Below are 18,633 nucleotides of genomic sequence, written 5' to 3'. Positions count from 1 at the left end.
GAGACCTGGGTGTCATTATACACCAGTCATTGAAAGTGGGCATGCAGGTACAGCAGGTGGTGAAAAAGGCGAATGGTATGCTGGCATTTATAGTGAGAGGATTCGAGTACAGGAGCAGGGAGGTACTACTGCAGTTGTACAAGGCCTTGGTGAGACCACACCTGGAGTATTGTGTGCAGTTTTGGTCCCCTAATCTGAGGAAAGACATCCGTGCCATAGAGGGAGTACAAAGAAGGTTCACCAGATTGATTCCTGGGATGGCAGGACTTTCATATGAAGAAAGACTGGATGAACTGGGCTTGTACTCGTTGGAATTTAGAAGATTGAGGGGGATCTGATTGAAACGTATAAGATCCTAAAGGGATTGGGCAGGCTAGATGCAGGAAGATTGTTCCCGATGTTGGGGAAGTCCAGAACGAGGGGCCACAGTTTGAGGATAGAGGGGAAGCCTTTTAGGACCGAAATTAGGAAAAACTTCTTCACACAGAGAGTGGTGAATCTGTGGAATTCTCTGCCACAGGAAACAGTTGAGGCCAGTTCATTGGCTATATTTAAGAGGGAGTTAGATATGGCCCTTGTGGCTACGGGGGTCAGGGGGTATGGAGGGAAGGCTGGGGCGGGGTTCTGAGTTGGATGATCAGCCATGATCATAATAAATGGCGGTGCAGGCTCGAAGGGCCGAATGGCCTACTCCTGCACCTATTTTCTATGTATGTTTCTATGTACATGGATGGCTGAGGTATGGAGGGCTATGATCCCTGTTTCCGTGCTGTAGTTTTCCTTAAGTCTACATAATATCTGACAGAAGCTTAAATATGATAGGTCATCTCAAATGCTCCATGCACCAGAAACCAGAATATTTTAAATAAATGACAAACAATGCTATTTGAAGAGAATTAAATGGATTTAATTGAAAAATGTAACTTAAGGTAATGAAATAACCCAGAGACCAAAATATACATTGTAGTGTATTGGACAGCAATTATGAACATTGTTTGGTATGTAATTATTCCAAGTTTTTCTCACCATATCAAACAGATTGAATAATTTTTGTATCAGGTCCTTTGGAGTATGGCTTTCATAAATTCAGCATATTTATTGAGCTGGCATAACATTGATTAAAACAATGCGGATAAAAACTTCAAATGACCAATCATTCAACACGACCAACGACAGGAATTTCAAGTATTTTCATTTACTTCATAGTTTAAATGAATACCCATTGATCGTCGGCTGGTAAGGGATTGCAAGTGTTACACAACTGTTGTTTTTGCTTTTCTTTGTACAGTGAATTTATAATCAAGCCACTTGATTATAAATTTCATTTCAACTTGCATGTAAATGGATTAATTAACTGACAATTTTTAGCTGTTAGGTTCATGCCAAATTGTATTGAAAACAGAGTGTACAAAAGTGCCTTATTCATCTTATCCAGGCATTCTGATCTGAGGGAAATGCCAATTAAAAATGCAACTGAAGATCTGTAGTGTTGGTATTAGCTGAGCGAAGAGGTTCAATAAAAGATGCTTTTACAGACATTTACAAGCATATCATATCAAGGAGAGGTTGTAGTTCTTTTTTCAAAAACGATTTCTATACCTTCTCGAGCTGCATACATTATTTTGAAAATACTCTGTTCTACACATAAACTTAATGCCATAGTTTTACTTTTAAATATATATATACACACACACACACACGAATGTCTTCCCATGGCTGGGATCTGGCAACACTAAGCCAGTTTAAACTGATTATTTAGCGCTTTTTTTATAAAAACTGGTGATCGAATAATAAAGATTCAACCCAACAATTCCAGTAGAACAAATATATCAAACTAAAATACGTCTTCTACTTCCTTCATCTCATAATTCATGTAATTGTCTGATTGACTGAATGGCAGGGTTGTTCTGTAATACTGCTATACTATTCTGATTGACAGGTAGCCTCAGGACAGCAAGAAAAAACTCAGTGAAATAATTGGGTTGTAATTAAATCTGAATTCTTCATAGACTGGAGAGAGCTTTGGGTTCCAGAACTGCAATTTATTATTCCATAAGAGGTAGTGCTTTTTCCTTGCATGACACTAACTTGTACTTCATGAAAGAAACCATAAATAATATACGGGTATAATAAAATGCTGCTTGTTGAACAAATATGACCTTCAATAAATATATGAAAATTAAAAGCTTTGTATCACTCTTGAAAATACACAATATAATTTGAATGAATTCAGTATCCAAACTTTATCTGTAGTCTAATGCTGGAGCAACATATATTTAAAAAAAAGTGCTGGAGGAACTCAACTGGTCAGGAGGATCTATACAGAAAAATAAATAGTTGACGTTTCAGGCCAAGACCCTTCATCAAGACTGTAAAGAAAGAAGCCGAGCTTCTGCCCTTTCTTCCAAGTCCTGACAAAGTGTCTCAGCCTTAGACATCGACTCTTCATTTCTCTGCGTAGATGCTACCTGACCTGCTGAATTCCGCCAGATCTTTCCCCTCCATGTTGCTCCTGATTTCCAGTATCTGCTGTCTTCCCTGTGTCTGTAGGGATTATTTAGAAATTTCACAATTTCATTAAAGTTTAAAATGCCACGTTTCAACCAATAGTTTCACTCTGACACATATTATACTTGGATTTCTGAACATTAAGCCATTGCATTGAGTGCTGCTGCACACAATTAAATTCACCATCTCTACCATTATTACTTAGTAATCTGGATGATCACTTTTATATACATTAATCTTTCCTAAAACCCATCCAGGAAACACAACCAAATCAAACAGACAAGTTCCGTCACAGCTGTCAGATGAAATACATTCACCGAATGGAAGTTTACTGCCCTCTTACTAAGCTAATTTCTATTCAGTTATTTCAAATATAGTTGAGAAATTTGTTTTAATGGTAGGAAGTTAAAAAGACGTATTTGGACATTTCATCCTGCGATGCATCACTGCATTTTCTACTTAATCTGATGGAGTTACCCTTGCTCAGTATTATTAAACTGTGTAAATTATTAAAAATGTTCTAGTCCAATTTGCAGCAAGCTGGTAATAAAAATAGACATTGGGTACAATGCTGAAATATTTTATGCATTAATTGGTAAATAAAAATTCACAATCAAAAAAGTGGTTTGTACAATGAATGAAAGTGTCTATGTTCACATGGAACCAGTTTATGGCAGTCACTACTTGGCAAGAAAGATTTTGGGACTACCTACCACAAAAATTGATATTGGCATATACTGGAATAAAAGGCTCAAGTATCTGTATCTATCGATCACCATTTTGATGTACATTTGTAATACGATCACAGTGCAGTGAAGACATGGTCAGAAGTATGTCCAAAAATCAGTTATCTCCACCCAGGAAGACATAGATGAAGTTCACAGCACGTTGTCTATCATTTTGGGTTTGCCGCCCAACAAAGTTTGGTGGTGGCCTCAAAAGCAGACTTGCAAAGAGGGTAGCTGGGGATTACAGGAAAAAATATTTGAAATAATCAATATGCATACAATTGAAATGAAATGCCAATTTCTCTAAACATGTTTGTTTCAATTAGTTAAAAACCAGTAATAGCAATCACACGGAAGTTAAATAAATAATTAAGTTCACATATTAGAATACTTGCCTACATATCTGGGAAAATCAAGTACATTTAAAATGTAAACACTGCCTCATTTAGAGACAGTAATCTATTGGGATTTCTGGATATGAAGCAAGCAATGGAAGCAAACCCAAATGGTCAACAATGACATTATCAACTCCAATCTCCTAGTTTTTAAAATAGGCTATTGAAACAACTATTCAAAACAGCAAAATGTGCTGGATATGGTTCCTTATCTTTACTGTAAATACTTTTATCTTCCTGGTCTGAAAGTATTGCTTGCTGCTGTTGTTCGGTTCCACTCCCTCGCGTAACTCTTAGGTCTGGGGATTCCAGCAAAAAATTGTGGGTATGGCTGCTGCAGGGCCATCAATATGTTATGATGCCAAAGCCCTGGCATTATACACAGTGATAAAGCCCCTTACATCTAATATCTTTGATGCTGGCATTTGGAGGAAAATAGTCCTTCAAATACCTGAGTGAAAGGCCTCCTATTGAGGGGCAATATTCTTGTCTGTTTAAATTTGGACAAAGGCACTCCGTATGCAAAATGAAACAATGGGATGTAAATTATTTTAAAAATGGCACCATTGACAAAAGCCAGAAAAAACTGAAGATCTGTAAATTTACAGAAAATATAGAAACATTGAGGATCAGGCATCTGTGAAGCAAGACAGAGCTAACATTTCACATTGAAAAAATGTTCTAAAAAGTTTACTAGTACAACATTTTAGCTTTTTTGCTCCCTTAACTCAGTCTATACTGTTGACTATTTTCAACTTTTTCACTTTTTACTATTTTCAAACCAAATGCTCCAAAAATAATTGAAAAATTTACATAAGTTTTCATTTCCTCAGAATATCCAAGATTCTTTACTAATACCAAATGGGCGGTTTTCTTCTTTGAAAATATTACAGTTCGATTAAAAATTATAGTATAGTTTACATTTTAACATAGAAAACTTGGGGAGCAACATACTAGTTTTAATTTGACAAAGAATAAACAGTTGGGGTTACTGAAAGAATAAGTGGTCTTGATTTTTAAGTTCACCAAAAATAATTAAAGCTCACCATTTTGGGATGACACGTGAATATTTACCAGATACTGACACTTTTAAGGAAGGGATTACATTAGGTTTAAGGGGTTGCTTTTTACATCCCTCTGAACAGGGACATGATATCTCTATAATATTGCATTTGACAATGCACAAGTCCTTTGGCATTATACTGAATTGTTGACTCAGATGTTGCTGCCAATTTTATCAAGAGGACATCAGTCGTCAGCCTAATTGGTAACAGGAGTGTCACTGAAGTACATTCTGGTCTGAATATCAAGTACGACAGCACACCCTGTACTACTCTGAAGACCATTAGGCACAGGAGCAGAATTAGGTCATTTGACCTATCGAGTCTTCTCTGCCATTCCATCATGGGTGATTTATTAACCCTCTCAACTCCATTCTTCTGCTTTCTTCCCAAAACCTTTGATGCCCTTACTAATCATGAACCTATCAACCTCTGCTTTAAACATACCCAATGAGTTGGCCTCCACAGCCTCTGTTGTAATGAATTCCACAAATTCACCACCCTCTGACAAATGAAATTCTTCATCTCTGTTCTAAAGGCACATCCTTCTATTCTGAGGCTGTGCCCTCTGGTCCTAGACTACCCACTATAGGAAACTTCCTCTCTGCATCCACTCTATCAAGGCCTTTTGATATCCCATAGGTTTCAATGAGTACACACCCAGTGCCATCAAATGCTCCTTATACAGAAATCCTTTCGTTGCTGGAATCGTTCTCATGAACCTCCTCTGGATGGCCCTCTCCAATGCTAGTACATCTTTTTCTTGGATAAGGTGCCCAAGCTGCTCACATTATTAAAAGTGCATCTGATCAATGCCTTACAAAGCCTCAGCATTTATTTATATTTGCTTTTATATTCTAGTCCTCTCAAAAGGAATGCTAACATTGTATTTGCCTTCCTTACCACTAATTCAACCAGCAAGTTAACCTTTAGAGAATCATGCACGAGGACCAAGTCCCTTTGCACCTCTGATTTCTGAATTTTCTCTCCATTTAGAAAATGGTCTTTGCCTTTATTCCTTCTACCAAAGTGCATGACCAAAAAATTCCCTACACTATTTTCCACCTGCCACTTCTTTGTCCATTCTTCTAATCTGTCCAAGTCCTTCTGCACACTCAGCATCACCTGCCCCTCCAACTACCTTCGTATCATCTGCAAACGTGGCCACAAACCATCAATTCTGTCATTGAAATGAATGACATTCAATGTGAACACCGACCTCTGTGGAATATCACTAGTCACAGGCAGCTATCCGGAAAAGGCCTCCTTTATTGTCACTCTTTGCCTCCTGCAAGTCAGCCAATCTTCTGTCCATGTTGGTATCTTTCCTGTAATACCATGGGCTCTTATCTTGTTAAGCAGTGTCACGTGTAGCACTTGGTCAAAAGACTTCTGAAAATCCAAGTAAACAACTCTTCTTTTCTATCCTGCCTGCTATTTCCTCAAAGGATTCCAACAGATTCATCAGGTAAGATTTCCCCTTTAGGAAACCATGCTACTTTTTCATATGCCTCCAAGAAACTCAAAAACTCATCCTTAATAATGGACTCCAACATCTTCCCAAACACTGATGACAGGTTAACTAGCTCATGATTCCTTTTCTTTTGCCTTTCTCCCTAAAGAGTGGAGTAACATTTACAATTTATCAGTCTTCTGGAACCATTTCAAATCTCACAAGTCTTAAAAGATCATTACTAATGCCTCCACAATTTTTTTAACTGCTATATGCTGTATTATATGCTCTCTGATTTAGAGATCAATGGACGAGAATGTCTAAATTCTGTGTATGAAACACAAACAAATTAAAATTTTCCAGTTTGATATACCACATTTGAAATATACTGAAGTTAGATAGAAGATATTTTCACCAGGAATGATAGTTTTCAATCCTGTTAAAACATGTTCAGTTTAAGTAAACTTCTTAAGATGTATGAACTACTAGAGTGTTGAGACAAATGGTCTCAGAATCTGCAAATAAAGGTATGTTGTGGGTGCATATATAACACAACCCACAATATTAATAAGTAGAACATTCTGAATCAAAATGTGCAAAAAATTTTTTACCTAGCATCTTGGCATCAAGCTTGTTGTCTTCTGCATAGTTCAGCAATTCCCGCAGAAATGACATCAAGTACCGAAACACATTTCTGTGACTCCGGGGCAATTGAGATATCAACTAGTGAGAAAGAAAATAAACATTTTTGGTCAAAGATTGATTAATAGTGTGGCTGCAATGCAGCAGGTGTAATGCAAAACACTAACAATGAAACATTGTATATCAGCTCGTTTTACAATCCAATACCCATTAATTCTGTAGTATCGTTATTTTCAGCAAATGCTTTCAATCGCTGTTATACAAAAAAAAGCTACCACAAGACCTTTGAACTTTCAAAATGTTTACACATAAATTACCAATGCTCAGAACAAATATACTCCAGCAAAGTATAACATCTCAGTAATTTTTATGGCATTTCTATTACGGCAAAACATTCTCAGACACCCAATAACGTAGGGATTTATTTTTTAGATGAATATACTGCAAAGGAAAAGGAATTTAGTAGATAGACCTGGGTGAAACACTAATTATTGAAAATAACTTTCAATATTTTCGAATATTGAAAACATTGAAAATTATTGTAATTATTGAAAAATCTGAATCAAAATCAGGTTAATATCACTGGCATATGTTATGAAATCTGTTCCTTGCAGCATCAGTACAATGCAATACATAACTATAGAAAAAAATTGAAGTATATATTGGATTATGAGGACACACAGTCCTCTTTTATTGTCATTTAGTAAAGCATGCATTAGGTGTGATATCACAGAAACACAGGACAGACCAAGACTGCAAAACTAACAAAAACCACATAATTATTACATATAGTTACAACAGTGCAACAATACCAGAACTTGATGTAGAACAGGCTATGGGCACAGTAAAAAAGTTCAAAGTCCCTCGAAAGTCCCACATCTCACGCAGACAGGAGAAGGAAGAAAACTCTCCCTGCCATGCCAGACCACAGTCCAACTCTGAGTCGTCCGAAAACTTCGAGCTCCGATCAGCCCTCCGACACCGAGAACCGAGCACCATCTCTGCCGAACGCTTCGACCCCAGCCTCGGTCGCCAGCAGCAAGCAAAGCCGGGGATGTTGGGGCCCTCCCTCCGGAGATTCTCGATCGCACAGTAGCAGCAGCAGTGAAGCGGGCATTTCAGAAATTTCTCCAGATGTTCCTCTGTGCCTTCTGACGTCTGTCTCCATCAAATCAGAATTGTGCATGGCATCCTAATTACAAATACGATACCATTTCACCAGAGAGCTGCGCACGCTGCGTCGTGCCGCCATCTTCTCCTCCCGCCTCCTACTTCTCCTACTTAATTAAACAGTTAATTAAGTAGTGCAAAATTAAAAATTTTAATAAAGTATGAGGTAAAACCATAAGACATAGGAGGAGAATTCGACCATTCAGCCCATTGAGTCTGCTCCACCATTCCACCATGGCTGATCCCGGATCCCACTCAACCTCATACACCTGCCTTCCTACCTTATCATTTGATGCCCTGACCGATCAGGAAACTATCAACTTCCACCTTAAATATACCCATGGACTTGGCCTCCACCACAATCTGTGACAGAGTATTCCACAGATTCACTACTCTCTTCCTAAAAAAATTTTTCTTTCCCTCTGTTCTAAAAGGTTGCCCCTCAGTTTTTGAGGTTGTATCCTCTAGTTTTGGATAACCCCACCAAAGAAAACATCCTCTCCACGTCCACTTTATCTAGTCCTATCAACATTTAAGAGGTTTAATGAGATCCCCCTAGTTCTTCTAAATTCAGGTGAGTACAGGCCCAAGGATGCCAAACACTCCTCTTATGTTAACCCCTTCATTCCTTTAATCATCCTTGTGAACCTCCTCTGGACCCTCTCCAATGACAACACATCCTTTCTGAGATATGGGGCCCAAATCTGTTGACAATACTCCAAGTGCGGCCTGACTAGTGTCTTATAAAGCCTTAGCATTACCTCCTCGTTTTTATATTCTAATCCCCTTGAAATAAATGCCAACATTGCATTTGTCTTCTTTATCACAGATTCAACCTGTAAATTAGCCTTCTGGGAGTCTTGCATGAAGACTCCCAAGTTCCTCTGCACCTCTGATGTTTGAACCTTCTCCCCATTTAGAGAATAGTGCGCACTATTGTTCCTTTAACTAAAATGCATCATACATTTCCCAACATTGTACTCCATCTGCAACTTTTTTTTGCCTATTCTTCCAACTTGTCTAAGCTCAGATGCAATTGCATTGCTTCCTCAGCTCTACCTATCACTCCACCTAGCTTCGTATCATCCGCAAACTTTGCCACAAAGCCATCAATTCCATTATCCAAATCACTGACAATGTAAAAAGTAGCGGTCCCAATACTGACTCCTGAGGAACACCACTAGTCACTGGCAGCCAACCAGAAAAGGCCCCCTTTATTCCCACTCACTCCCTCCTGCCTGTCAGCCATTCCTCTATCCATGCCAGTATCTTTCCTGTAACACCATAGGATTTTATCTTGTTAAGCAGCCTCATGTGTGGCACCTTATCAAATGCCTTCTGAAAATCCAAGTAAATGACATCTACTGCCTCTCCTTTGTCCACCCTGCTTGTTACTTCCTTGAAGAACTCCAACAGGTTTATCAGGCATGATTTCTCTTTACAGAAACCATGCTGACTTTGAATTATTTTATCATTAGTCTCTAAATACCCCAAAACCACATCCTCAACTATAGACCCCAACAGTTTCCCAACCACTGAGGTTAGATTAACTGGCTTATAATTTTCTTTCTTTTGCCTTCCTTCCTTCTTAAAGAATGAAGCGATATTTGCAATCTTCCTGTCCTCCAGGACCATGCCAGAAATCAAGTGATTCTTGAAAGATCATGACCAATGTATCCATCATCTCTTCAGCAACCTCTTTCAGGACTATGGGATGTAGTCTATCTGGTCAGGGTTTCTTATCCACCTTAAGACATCATGTGATAAGATTTTTGGATTTAAAAGGAAACTGAATCATTGGAAGAATCATGTTACAAAAGGAAATCTTGAAATGTTTCCACTGCTGCTTGGGCTTTGGAGTGAGGAAGAAAATTAGAAAGTCTCAAGTCTTACTGAAAACCATCTGGAAGAACTACAGAACAAAATTTTTTCTTCTCTTTCAACACAAGTATATGACTGGGTGAGGGACCCTTTCTCTGAATCTTCTACTCGGCCTGAGAACTTGATTTTGAGAGAAGAGGAAGATCCTTGTGAGCTGCACTCTGATCATGCACTCAAGATGAGATTTACTGACCTGCCCCTGGACAAGTTCTGAATTTCTGTGAAAGAAGAACATCTTGCCATTCATAGGAAAGCAATGAACATTTTGCTGCAGTTTTCATCTTCTTTCATGTGTGAGCAAGTTTTTTCTTGTTTAACAAGCATCAATAACAGGGATAGAAATAGTCTCATTTCAATTGGTGAAATCCGTGTATGCTTATCTCAACTATGACCCAGAATTGAGAAATTTATTATGTTTGCCTTATGAGTATATAAAATTTAGGAAAGGGAATGAAAGATTAATTTCAAGATAGGTATGCTAAGCTTACTATCTGTTTTTTTCCCCCCAAGAAAGGTTGGCTAAAATTTCATTCTTTGCTCAAAAGAGTATTGACAATTATTTTTGGATTAATATATCTACAACTTACTGATCACGCTACATACCATGAGCTGTAAATATAATTATTATGCAGGGGTTCCCCGAGACCTGAAAATGATTTCAACGGTTGCTCCAGGGCAAAAAAGGCAAGGAAGGCTTGTTTAAAATAATATCACTCTGTGATTATTTAAAAATACTTCAACATTGAAGAGCAACTGTTTGCATATCAAGCAGCACGACCTAAGCAGAATACTTGTAAATAGGTTACAAAATATTTTAATTGCAATAGGGTCAGAAATCCTTTAGTTCAATGTGTGAATTTTAAATAGCTTGGTCTTGGAAAAAAGCACTCCTGGTGCAGAAATATTCTCTAACTTCGAAACCTTTCAGTCATCTGACTGGAATCTTTAGTTGAATTGGTTTTGAAATTTCCTTCACAAGAACAAATCTTGGCACTATGCAACATTTTAGTAGTTCAGATGAATTAATTATCTAGATACTTAGAAACAAGTATCCAAGGAAACTTGCCAGTACAAACAAGTGCCTTTTTAAACTGAGTGATGTTGGGGAACAAGACAACCTCATCGATGGTTTACTGAGGAACGATCCAACAAACCATTTCTTTTGTCTTACAAGAATATTAAAATGAAGAGATGAAAATGAAGAGATGTTTCTGTCATGCAATTGAACTGCCACTTATATTTGAGAATGGCCATGCAATGATAGTTCAAGTTAATATGGAACATTTTTAATGATGCTAAGTCCTGATACCAATACAAGCTGCTAAGTTATTCAGAAAAAAGCACTCAATAAAGGACATCTGCATGAAGAGGCAAATAATAAGCATTGCATGTATACATGGTAAATGCTCAACATTTCTGCACACCACTGGGAGAAGCGTTAAAATTGGTAAAAAGCTGTTGGTACTCCAACACGTACGTATCTAAAACTGGGTGGCCAATGGCATGCAGTGTTATCTTTCGCAGAAAGCGTACTGGAGTGAACTTACTGAATATGAAGATAACTTTAAATCTACCTGTGGTCAGGTAGATTTAAAATACAATGTCTAATTTTCATGTCCATACGTGGAGGGTTCTGTGAGTGCATGGCAGAACAAGAAAATTAATTTCAAATATACAGCCTAAAATTAGAGGGACAGTTTAAAACAAAAACATGGAATGCAAGAGCGTGAAGCAGGGACTCGGGACAGTGTGATTGCGGGACCATCGCAGCAGGAGGAAGAGCGAGGGTCTCGGGAAAGCGCTGAGTGCTGGGAAGCAGCTGAGGTGAGTGTGCTTTAAAAGGAGCGCGGAGGGCAACTGAAGGGTTAAACAGTGTTGATTAGTTGATTAGAGGGAGTGAGTACTTGAGATCATTGTCAGGGACAAATAAAAGGAGGGGTAACTGAAGAGGAGCGGCCAGTGTGTGAGTGGCTCAGGGTAGGAGTGGAGCTTTGAGGCTTTGCTCGAGAGGCTTTGGCGAGCAGAGGCTGAGGATGAGCTTGCTCCAGTGAGGTAAGGCCGGGTAAGTTCCTTTAATTAATTTAATTAACTGAGGAGTAGGTAATGGAGGCAGCAGTTAGGGCAGTTGAGTGCTCCGTATGCAGTATGTGGGAAGTCAGGGCGAGCACAATTGTCCCTGATGACTACACCTGTAAAAGGTGCATCCAGCTGCAGCTCCTGACAAACCGAATTAGGGAACTGGAGCTGGAGTTGGATGAACTTCGGATGATTCATGAAGCAGAGGCAGAAATAGACAGGAGTTTCAGGGAGACAGTCACCCCTAAAAGTCAGGAGGTAGGTAGCTGGGTGACTATCAGGAGAGGGAAGGGGAATAGACAGAAAGAGCAGAACACGCCTGTGGCCGTTCCCATCAACAATAAGTATACTGTTTTGGATACTGTTGGTGGGGATGACCTACCAGGGACAAGTTGCAGTGGTCACGTCTCTGGCACCGAGACTGGACCCTCAGCTCAGAAAGGAAGGAAGGGAAAGAGGACAGCAGTAGTGATAGGGGATTCAATAGTTAGGGGGACAGATAAGAGGTTCTGTGGGAGAGATCGAGAATCCCGGATGGTCTGTTGCCTCCTTGGTGCCAGGGTCCGCAACATCTCAGATCGAGTTCTTGGTATTCTCAAGAGGGAGGGTGAGCAGACAGATGTCGTGGTCCATATAGGGACCAATGACGTAGATAGGAAAGGAGGAGGTCCTGCAAAGAGAATTTAGAGAGTTAGGTGCAAAGTTGGACAGGACCTCCAGGGTTGCAATCTCAGGATTGCTACCCGTGCCACGTGCTAGTGAGGCTAGAAATAGGAAGATAATGCAGTTAAATACATGGCTAAGGAGATGGCGCAGGAGGGAGGGCTTCATGTTTCTGGACAATTGGGCTTTGTTCCAGGGAAGGTGGGACCTGTTCCGATGGGACAGTTTGCACCTGAACTGGAGGGAAGGACTAACGTCCTTGTGGGTAGATTAGCTAGTGCTGCTCCGGGGGGTTTAAACTAGATTTGCAGGGGGAAGGGAACCAGAGTGTTAGGGCAGATAGTGAGGTGGAGGAAGATAAAGGTCATGTGAGGACTGCATGTATAGACAGAAATCAAAGATTTGTACATGTTAGAAATGTTCTCAGGTGCATCTATTTCAATGCAAGGAGTATTGTAGGTAAGGCAGATGAGCTTAGGGCGTGGACTGGCACGTGGGATTACGACATTATTCCTATTAGTGAGACTTGGTTGCAGGAAGGGCAGGTCTGGCAGTTTAATGTTCCAGGGTTCCGTTGTTTCAGACGTGATAGAGGGGGAGGGATGAGAGGGGGAGGAGTGGCATTACTAGTCAGGGAGAATATCACAGCTGTGTGTAGACAGGACAGCCCGGAGGGCTCGTCTACAGAGGCCACATGGGTGGAGATGAGGAACGGGAAAGGTGTGACCACACTAATAGGGTTGTATTATAGACCGCCCAATAGTCAGAGAGAATTGCAGGAGCAAATCTGTACAGAGATAGCAGACTGATGTAAGAAACAGGAAGTTGTAATAGTAGGGGATTTTAACTTTCCACATATTGACTGGGACTCCCGCACTGTGAAAGGGCTGGATGGCTTGGAGTTTGTCAAATGTGTTCAGGAAAGTTTTCTAAATCAATATATAGAGGTACCAACGCGAGAGGATGCAATACTTGATCTCCTATTAGGCAACCAGACAGGTCAGGTGACAGAAGTATGTGTAGGCATACATTTTGGGTCCAGTGACCATAATGTCATTAGTTTCAAGTTAATTATGGATAAAGATAGGTCTGGTCCATGAGTTGAGGTTCTAAGTTGGAGAAGGGCCGATTTTGAGGAAATGAGAAAGAATCTAGGAAGAGTGGATTGGGATAAGTTGTTTTCTGGCAAGGATGTGTTCAGTAAGTGGAAGGCCTTCAAAGGCAAAATTTTGAGAGCGCAGAGTTTAGGCATGGGGAACCTGGTTTTCAAGGGATTTTGGCGATCTGGTTAAGGAAAAAGAGAGAGGTGTATAGCAGGTTTGGCAACAAGGAACAAATGAGGTACTTGAAGAGTATAGAAAATGTAAGAAAATACTAAAGATGGAAATCAGGAAGGCAAAAAGAAGGCATGAGGTTGCTTTGGTAGATAATGTGAAGGTAAACCCGAAAGGTTTCTGCAAGTATGTTAAGAGTAAAAGGATAATAAGGGACAAAATTGGTCCCCTAGAAGATCAGAGTGGTCATCTATATGTGGAGCCTCACGAGATGGGGGAGATCTTAAACAGTTTTTTTGCATCAGTATTTACTCAGGAAACTGACATAGCATATATGGGAAGGAAGGGAAACAAGCAGTTGTGTCATGGAACATATAGAGATTAAAGAAGAGGAGGTGCTTGCTGCCTTACAGCGAATAAAGGTAGATAAATCCCCTGGGCCTGACATGATATTTCCTCGGAACTTGAGAGAGACTAGTGTAGAAATTGCAGGGGCTCTGGCAGAAATATTTAAAATGTCCTTAGCCATGTGTGCGGTGTCGGAGGATTGGAGGGTAGCTCATGTTGTTCTGTTGTTTAAAAAAGGCTCCAAAAGTAAACCAGGTAATTACAGGCCAGTGAGCCTGACATCAGTAGTTGGTAAATTACTGGAAGGTGTTCTGAGAGATTGGATATACAAATACTTAGACAGCCAAGGGCTGATTAAAGATAGTCAGCATGGCTTTGTGCGTGGTAGATCATGTTTAACGAATCTTGTAGAGTTTTTCAAGGAGGTTACCAAGAAAGTAGATGAAGGAAAGGCTGTGGATGTTCCCTACATGACTTTAGTAAGGCCTTTGACAAGGTCCCACATGGGAGGTTAGTTCAGAAGGTTCAGACACTAGGCATCCGTGGAGAGTTTGTAAACTAGATTTGAAATCGGCTGTGTGGGAGAAGACAGAGTGGTAGTGGATGATTGCTTCTCAGACTGGAGGCCTGTGACTAGTGGTGTGCCTCAGGGGTCTGTGCTAGGACCATTGTTGTTTGACTATATCAATGATCTAGATCAGGGATCCCCAACCTTTTTTGCACCACAGACTGGTCTAATATTGACAATTTTCTTGCAGACCGGCTGTCGGGTGGGGGGAGGGGGGGTGTTCGAGTTCAACAGTGCGTGACAGGGAATAAGGAAAGGTGCAACTGACTCATGTCGTTTTATATGGCCAAATCATATCATTTCCTCGCGGCCCTTGTGGACAGCGGGGATGGCTTTCAAAACTTTGAGGGATTTAGACCAACTGGAAAAATGGGCCAGAAAATGGCAGATGGAATTTAATGCAGACAACTGTGAGGTGTTGCATTTTGGAAGGACAAATCAAGGTAGGACATACACAGTAAATTGTAGGGCACTGAGGAGTGAGGAGGAACAAAGGGATCTGGGAGTTCAGATACATAATTCCCTGAAAGTGGCGTCACAGGTAGATAGGGTTGTAAAGAAGGCTTTTGGCAGCCTGGCATTCATAAATCAAAGTACTGAGTACAGGAGTTGGGATGTTATGGTGAGGTTGTATAAGACACTGGTGAGACCAAATTTGGAGTATTGTGTGCAGTCCTGGTCACCTAACCATAGAAAGGATATCAGTAAAATTGAAAGAGTGCAGAGAAGATTTACTAGGATGTTGGTGGGTCTTCAGGAGTTGAGTTACAGGGAAAGACTGAACAGGTTAGGACTTTATTCCTTGGAGCAGTGGTCCCCAACCACCGGGCCGCAAAGCATGTGCTACCGGGCCGTGAGGAAATGCAATGAATCAGCTGAACCTTTCCTCATTCCCCGTCACACACTGTTGAACTTGAACATAGGGTTGCCAACTGTCCCGTATTTGCTGGGACATCCCGTATATTGGGCTAAATTGGTTTGTCCCATACGGGACTGCCCTTGTCCCGTACTTCCCCCGCTAAGGCAGAGCGTTCCAATGAAACCTTTCGTGTCGAAATGGCGGGAAGCAAAGAAGCAATTACCATTAATTTATATGGGAAAAATTTCTGAGCGTTCCCAGACCCAAAAAATAACCTAACAAATCATACCAAATAACATACAAAACCGAAAATAAATAACACTAACATATAGTAAAAGCAGGAATGATATGATAAGTACACAGCCTATATAAAGTAGAAATAATGTATGTACAGTATAGTTGGGAAGATGAAGGCAAAAGCGTAAACACAAAATACTCTGCAGATGCTGGGGTCAAAGCAACACTCAACACGCTGGAGGAACTCAGCAGGTCGGGCAGCATCCGTGGAAACAATCAGTCAATGTCTCGGGCCGGGGGGGGGGGGGGTGGAAAAAAATTGGCATGTACGTGCATGCGCACGTCACACATGCACACACAGGTGCCCGCACAAGGCTTCATGGTCACGGTAGTCTTTTATGGGGTAAAGTCTCCCGGGATTTGACTGCTACTTTTGTCCCTTATTTGTGAGTGAGAAAGTTGGCAACCATAACTGTAAAAGACATGTTGAGGTGAGTTTAACCCTACTTGAACACCACCCCCGCGCCCCCCCCTCAGTCGGCCGGTCCGCGGTGCAAAAAAGGTTGGGGACCCCTGCCTTGGAGCATAGAAGAATGAGGGGATATATTTTACAAAATTATGAGGGGTATAGACAGAGTAAATGCCAATAGGTTCTTTCCACTTAGATTAGGAGAGATAAATAAATACTAAATAAAGACATGGCTTTAGGGTGAAAGGGGAAAGGTTTAGGAGGAACATTAGGGGAACTTCTTCACTCAGAGGGTGGTGGAAGTGTGGAACGGGGCTGCCATCTGACGTGGTAAATGTGGGCTCACTCTTAAGTTTTAAGAATAAATTGGATAGCACATGGATGGGAGAGATCTGGAAGGTTATGGACTGGGTGCAGGTCAATGGGACTAGCGGAATAAAGTTTCGGCACAGACAAAAGGGCCGAATGGCCTGTTTTCTGTGCTGTAGTGTTCTATGGTTCCAAGACTTCCGAGGGGTAAAAAAACAAGGAAGTTCTGATTGAGGTTTGCTTAATAATTAACAAAAAAAGATTGCACTCATCTGCCAATTAAAAAGATTAGCAAGGTCCAGGAGTCACATTCTTGAGTTGGGTAAACCTCTGGACAATTAAAAATCTTCTGGAAGAATCTTCCTGAACTTTGCCCTTCAAATTGCAGGAGTTTTCATTTTACCCTTTCTCACAAGGTCAAATTATTTTGGTGTGGGGTATTGCACAACTATGTGGAACAGGTTGAATGAATCAGGGTATCTGCTCATAAACAACAAATTGACAAACAATTATGGCTCCTTTTACAAACAATACAATAATGGTTATAACTCACATTTTGACAGCTGCGTTGATCATATGAACATTCTAGGCATCGTTGATAAAGCTCATAACATATCACAGGTTCTGGGAGTGCTTCAAGGAAGATGAGTAGAGCTTCAGCTACTGAATGGTTGCCGCCAGCTAGTGCACGTAATCAGGAAAATATCAAGTTTTCTGGAGCATCTAACAACAGATGCTCCTTTGGCTTTGAATACGTTTTCCTGTTATATAGTTGAGTTACATTGACATTCATATAACATGATCAATGACAATTGACAAAGCTAATCATATTTCAGCTTGCAGTTACATTCTTATACCTCGTTTGGTGTTCAAAATATTTCCAGGAATGTGAGCACTAAAGAAGCAATGCCAGGAGTCATTATAACTTTTAGCTGTGTAGAGCTGAATTACTGAAAGCACTGCTATGCTGGGAATATGATACAAATCTTTTCTCCCCACTGTTGTGTTAGGAATGTGAAACAAGCTCTTACCCTCTTATTGATGTTCCTGAAGCAATCAACTGCACCATGTCTCAATCAGAAAAGTCTACCTATGGGAACTGGAACTAAGGGATTGGAGGGAGCAGTGCATCTGTTCAGTTTTGAGTTGTACAGGTCTGTGCCCTGGCTGGCAAGTAAGGCATTGCTGGGAATTTGCAGCATTAGCTCCACATGTTGACAGACAGTCTCTGTGTTATCACCTCCTGATGGATATGATGGAAGCTTCTGTATTCCGCTTTCCTTTGCATGACTGTACAGGTTTCTCGACGGATACAACTTCAACAACTCACAATCATTCGTGAGAATAAAGATTTTAATAAGACTCTGAACAACATTTTGTGTTTCTTTTGTAGTCAAAGTATCAGGTCTCTATCCATTTTTCATGGAATAAATGCCTCAAATAACATGGTTTCAACTAAAAAGGTATTTCACAGGAATATATTCCCATCTACCCATTGAAAACTTTTCTACAGTTGAAGCAATAAATTGCTTTCTCAGGAAAAATTACAGAATTACTGTAGTAATTCCAACCTTAATTTCCAATAAGCATATTATTATACACTTAAAAATTAACTGCACTTTGAAGCAGCACCTCCCAATGCAACAAACTTATTAAACCTACAGGTATGTATCAGCAAAGCAAAATCAGAGATGACCATACATTTGAGTTCTTGTTGAAATAGTGCCTTTGTCTGGGATACCAAAGTGTCATTTGTTTTGTCTCCATTTATAGCCCAAAGGATACGAATAGTTAGTGGAATACTTGTGTCCAAGCAGTCAAAAATCTGCTCAAGTTCTTCCTGCATACCAGGAGTCTGGAACAGGTCCTCCTATCAAAAAGATCATCAGGTTGAAATGAAAAACTTTCTAAAATGTGATATTCTCACCAAGACGTTTCTACTCAACTTTATTAATCTTTGCCTGGAAATTGGACTGTGACCACTTTTAATAA

At 40.2% G+C, this 18,633-nt stretch overlaps 1 protein-coding gene across 3 annotated transcripts in view; it reads right to left on the bottom strand.

Annotated features, from left to right (window-relative positions):
- Window positions 1-904: 904 nt before the first annotated feature.
- ocrl (OCRL inositol polyphosphate-5-phosphatase) overlaps window positions 905-18,633 on the bottom strand; it is a 106,771-nt gene continuing 89,042 nt past the window's right edge. For all 3 annotated transcript variants that reach the window (XM_072270667.1, XM_072270668.1, XM_072270669.1), the window contains 4 exons: window positions 18,427-18,511; window positions 17,195-17,322; window positions 6,757-6,868; window positions 905-3,470 (listed from right to left, as the gene is read on the bottom strand). In XM_072270667.1, the coding sequence (XP_072126768.1) occupies window positions 3,352-3,470; window positions 6,757-6,868; window positions 17,195-17,322; window positions 18,427-18,511 (444 nt within the window). In that variant the 3' untranslated portion in view covers window positions 905-3,351. The remainder of the gene's footprint in view (window positions 3,471-6,756; window positions 6,869-17,194; window positions 17,323-18,426; window positions 18,512-18,633) is intronic.

This window comes from Mobula birostris, chromosome 10, assembly GCF_030028105.1.
Source record: "Mobula birostris isolate sMobBir1 chromosome 10, sMobBir1.hap1, whole genome shotgun sequence".
Classification (NCBI taxonomy): Eukaryota; Metazoa; Chordata; class Chondrichthyes; order Myliobatiformes; family Myliobatidae; genus Mobula; species Mobula birostris.
The sequence above is the reverse complement of the archived record's forward strand: the minus strand, read 5'-3'. Positions and strand labels throughout refer to the sequence as shown.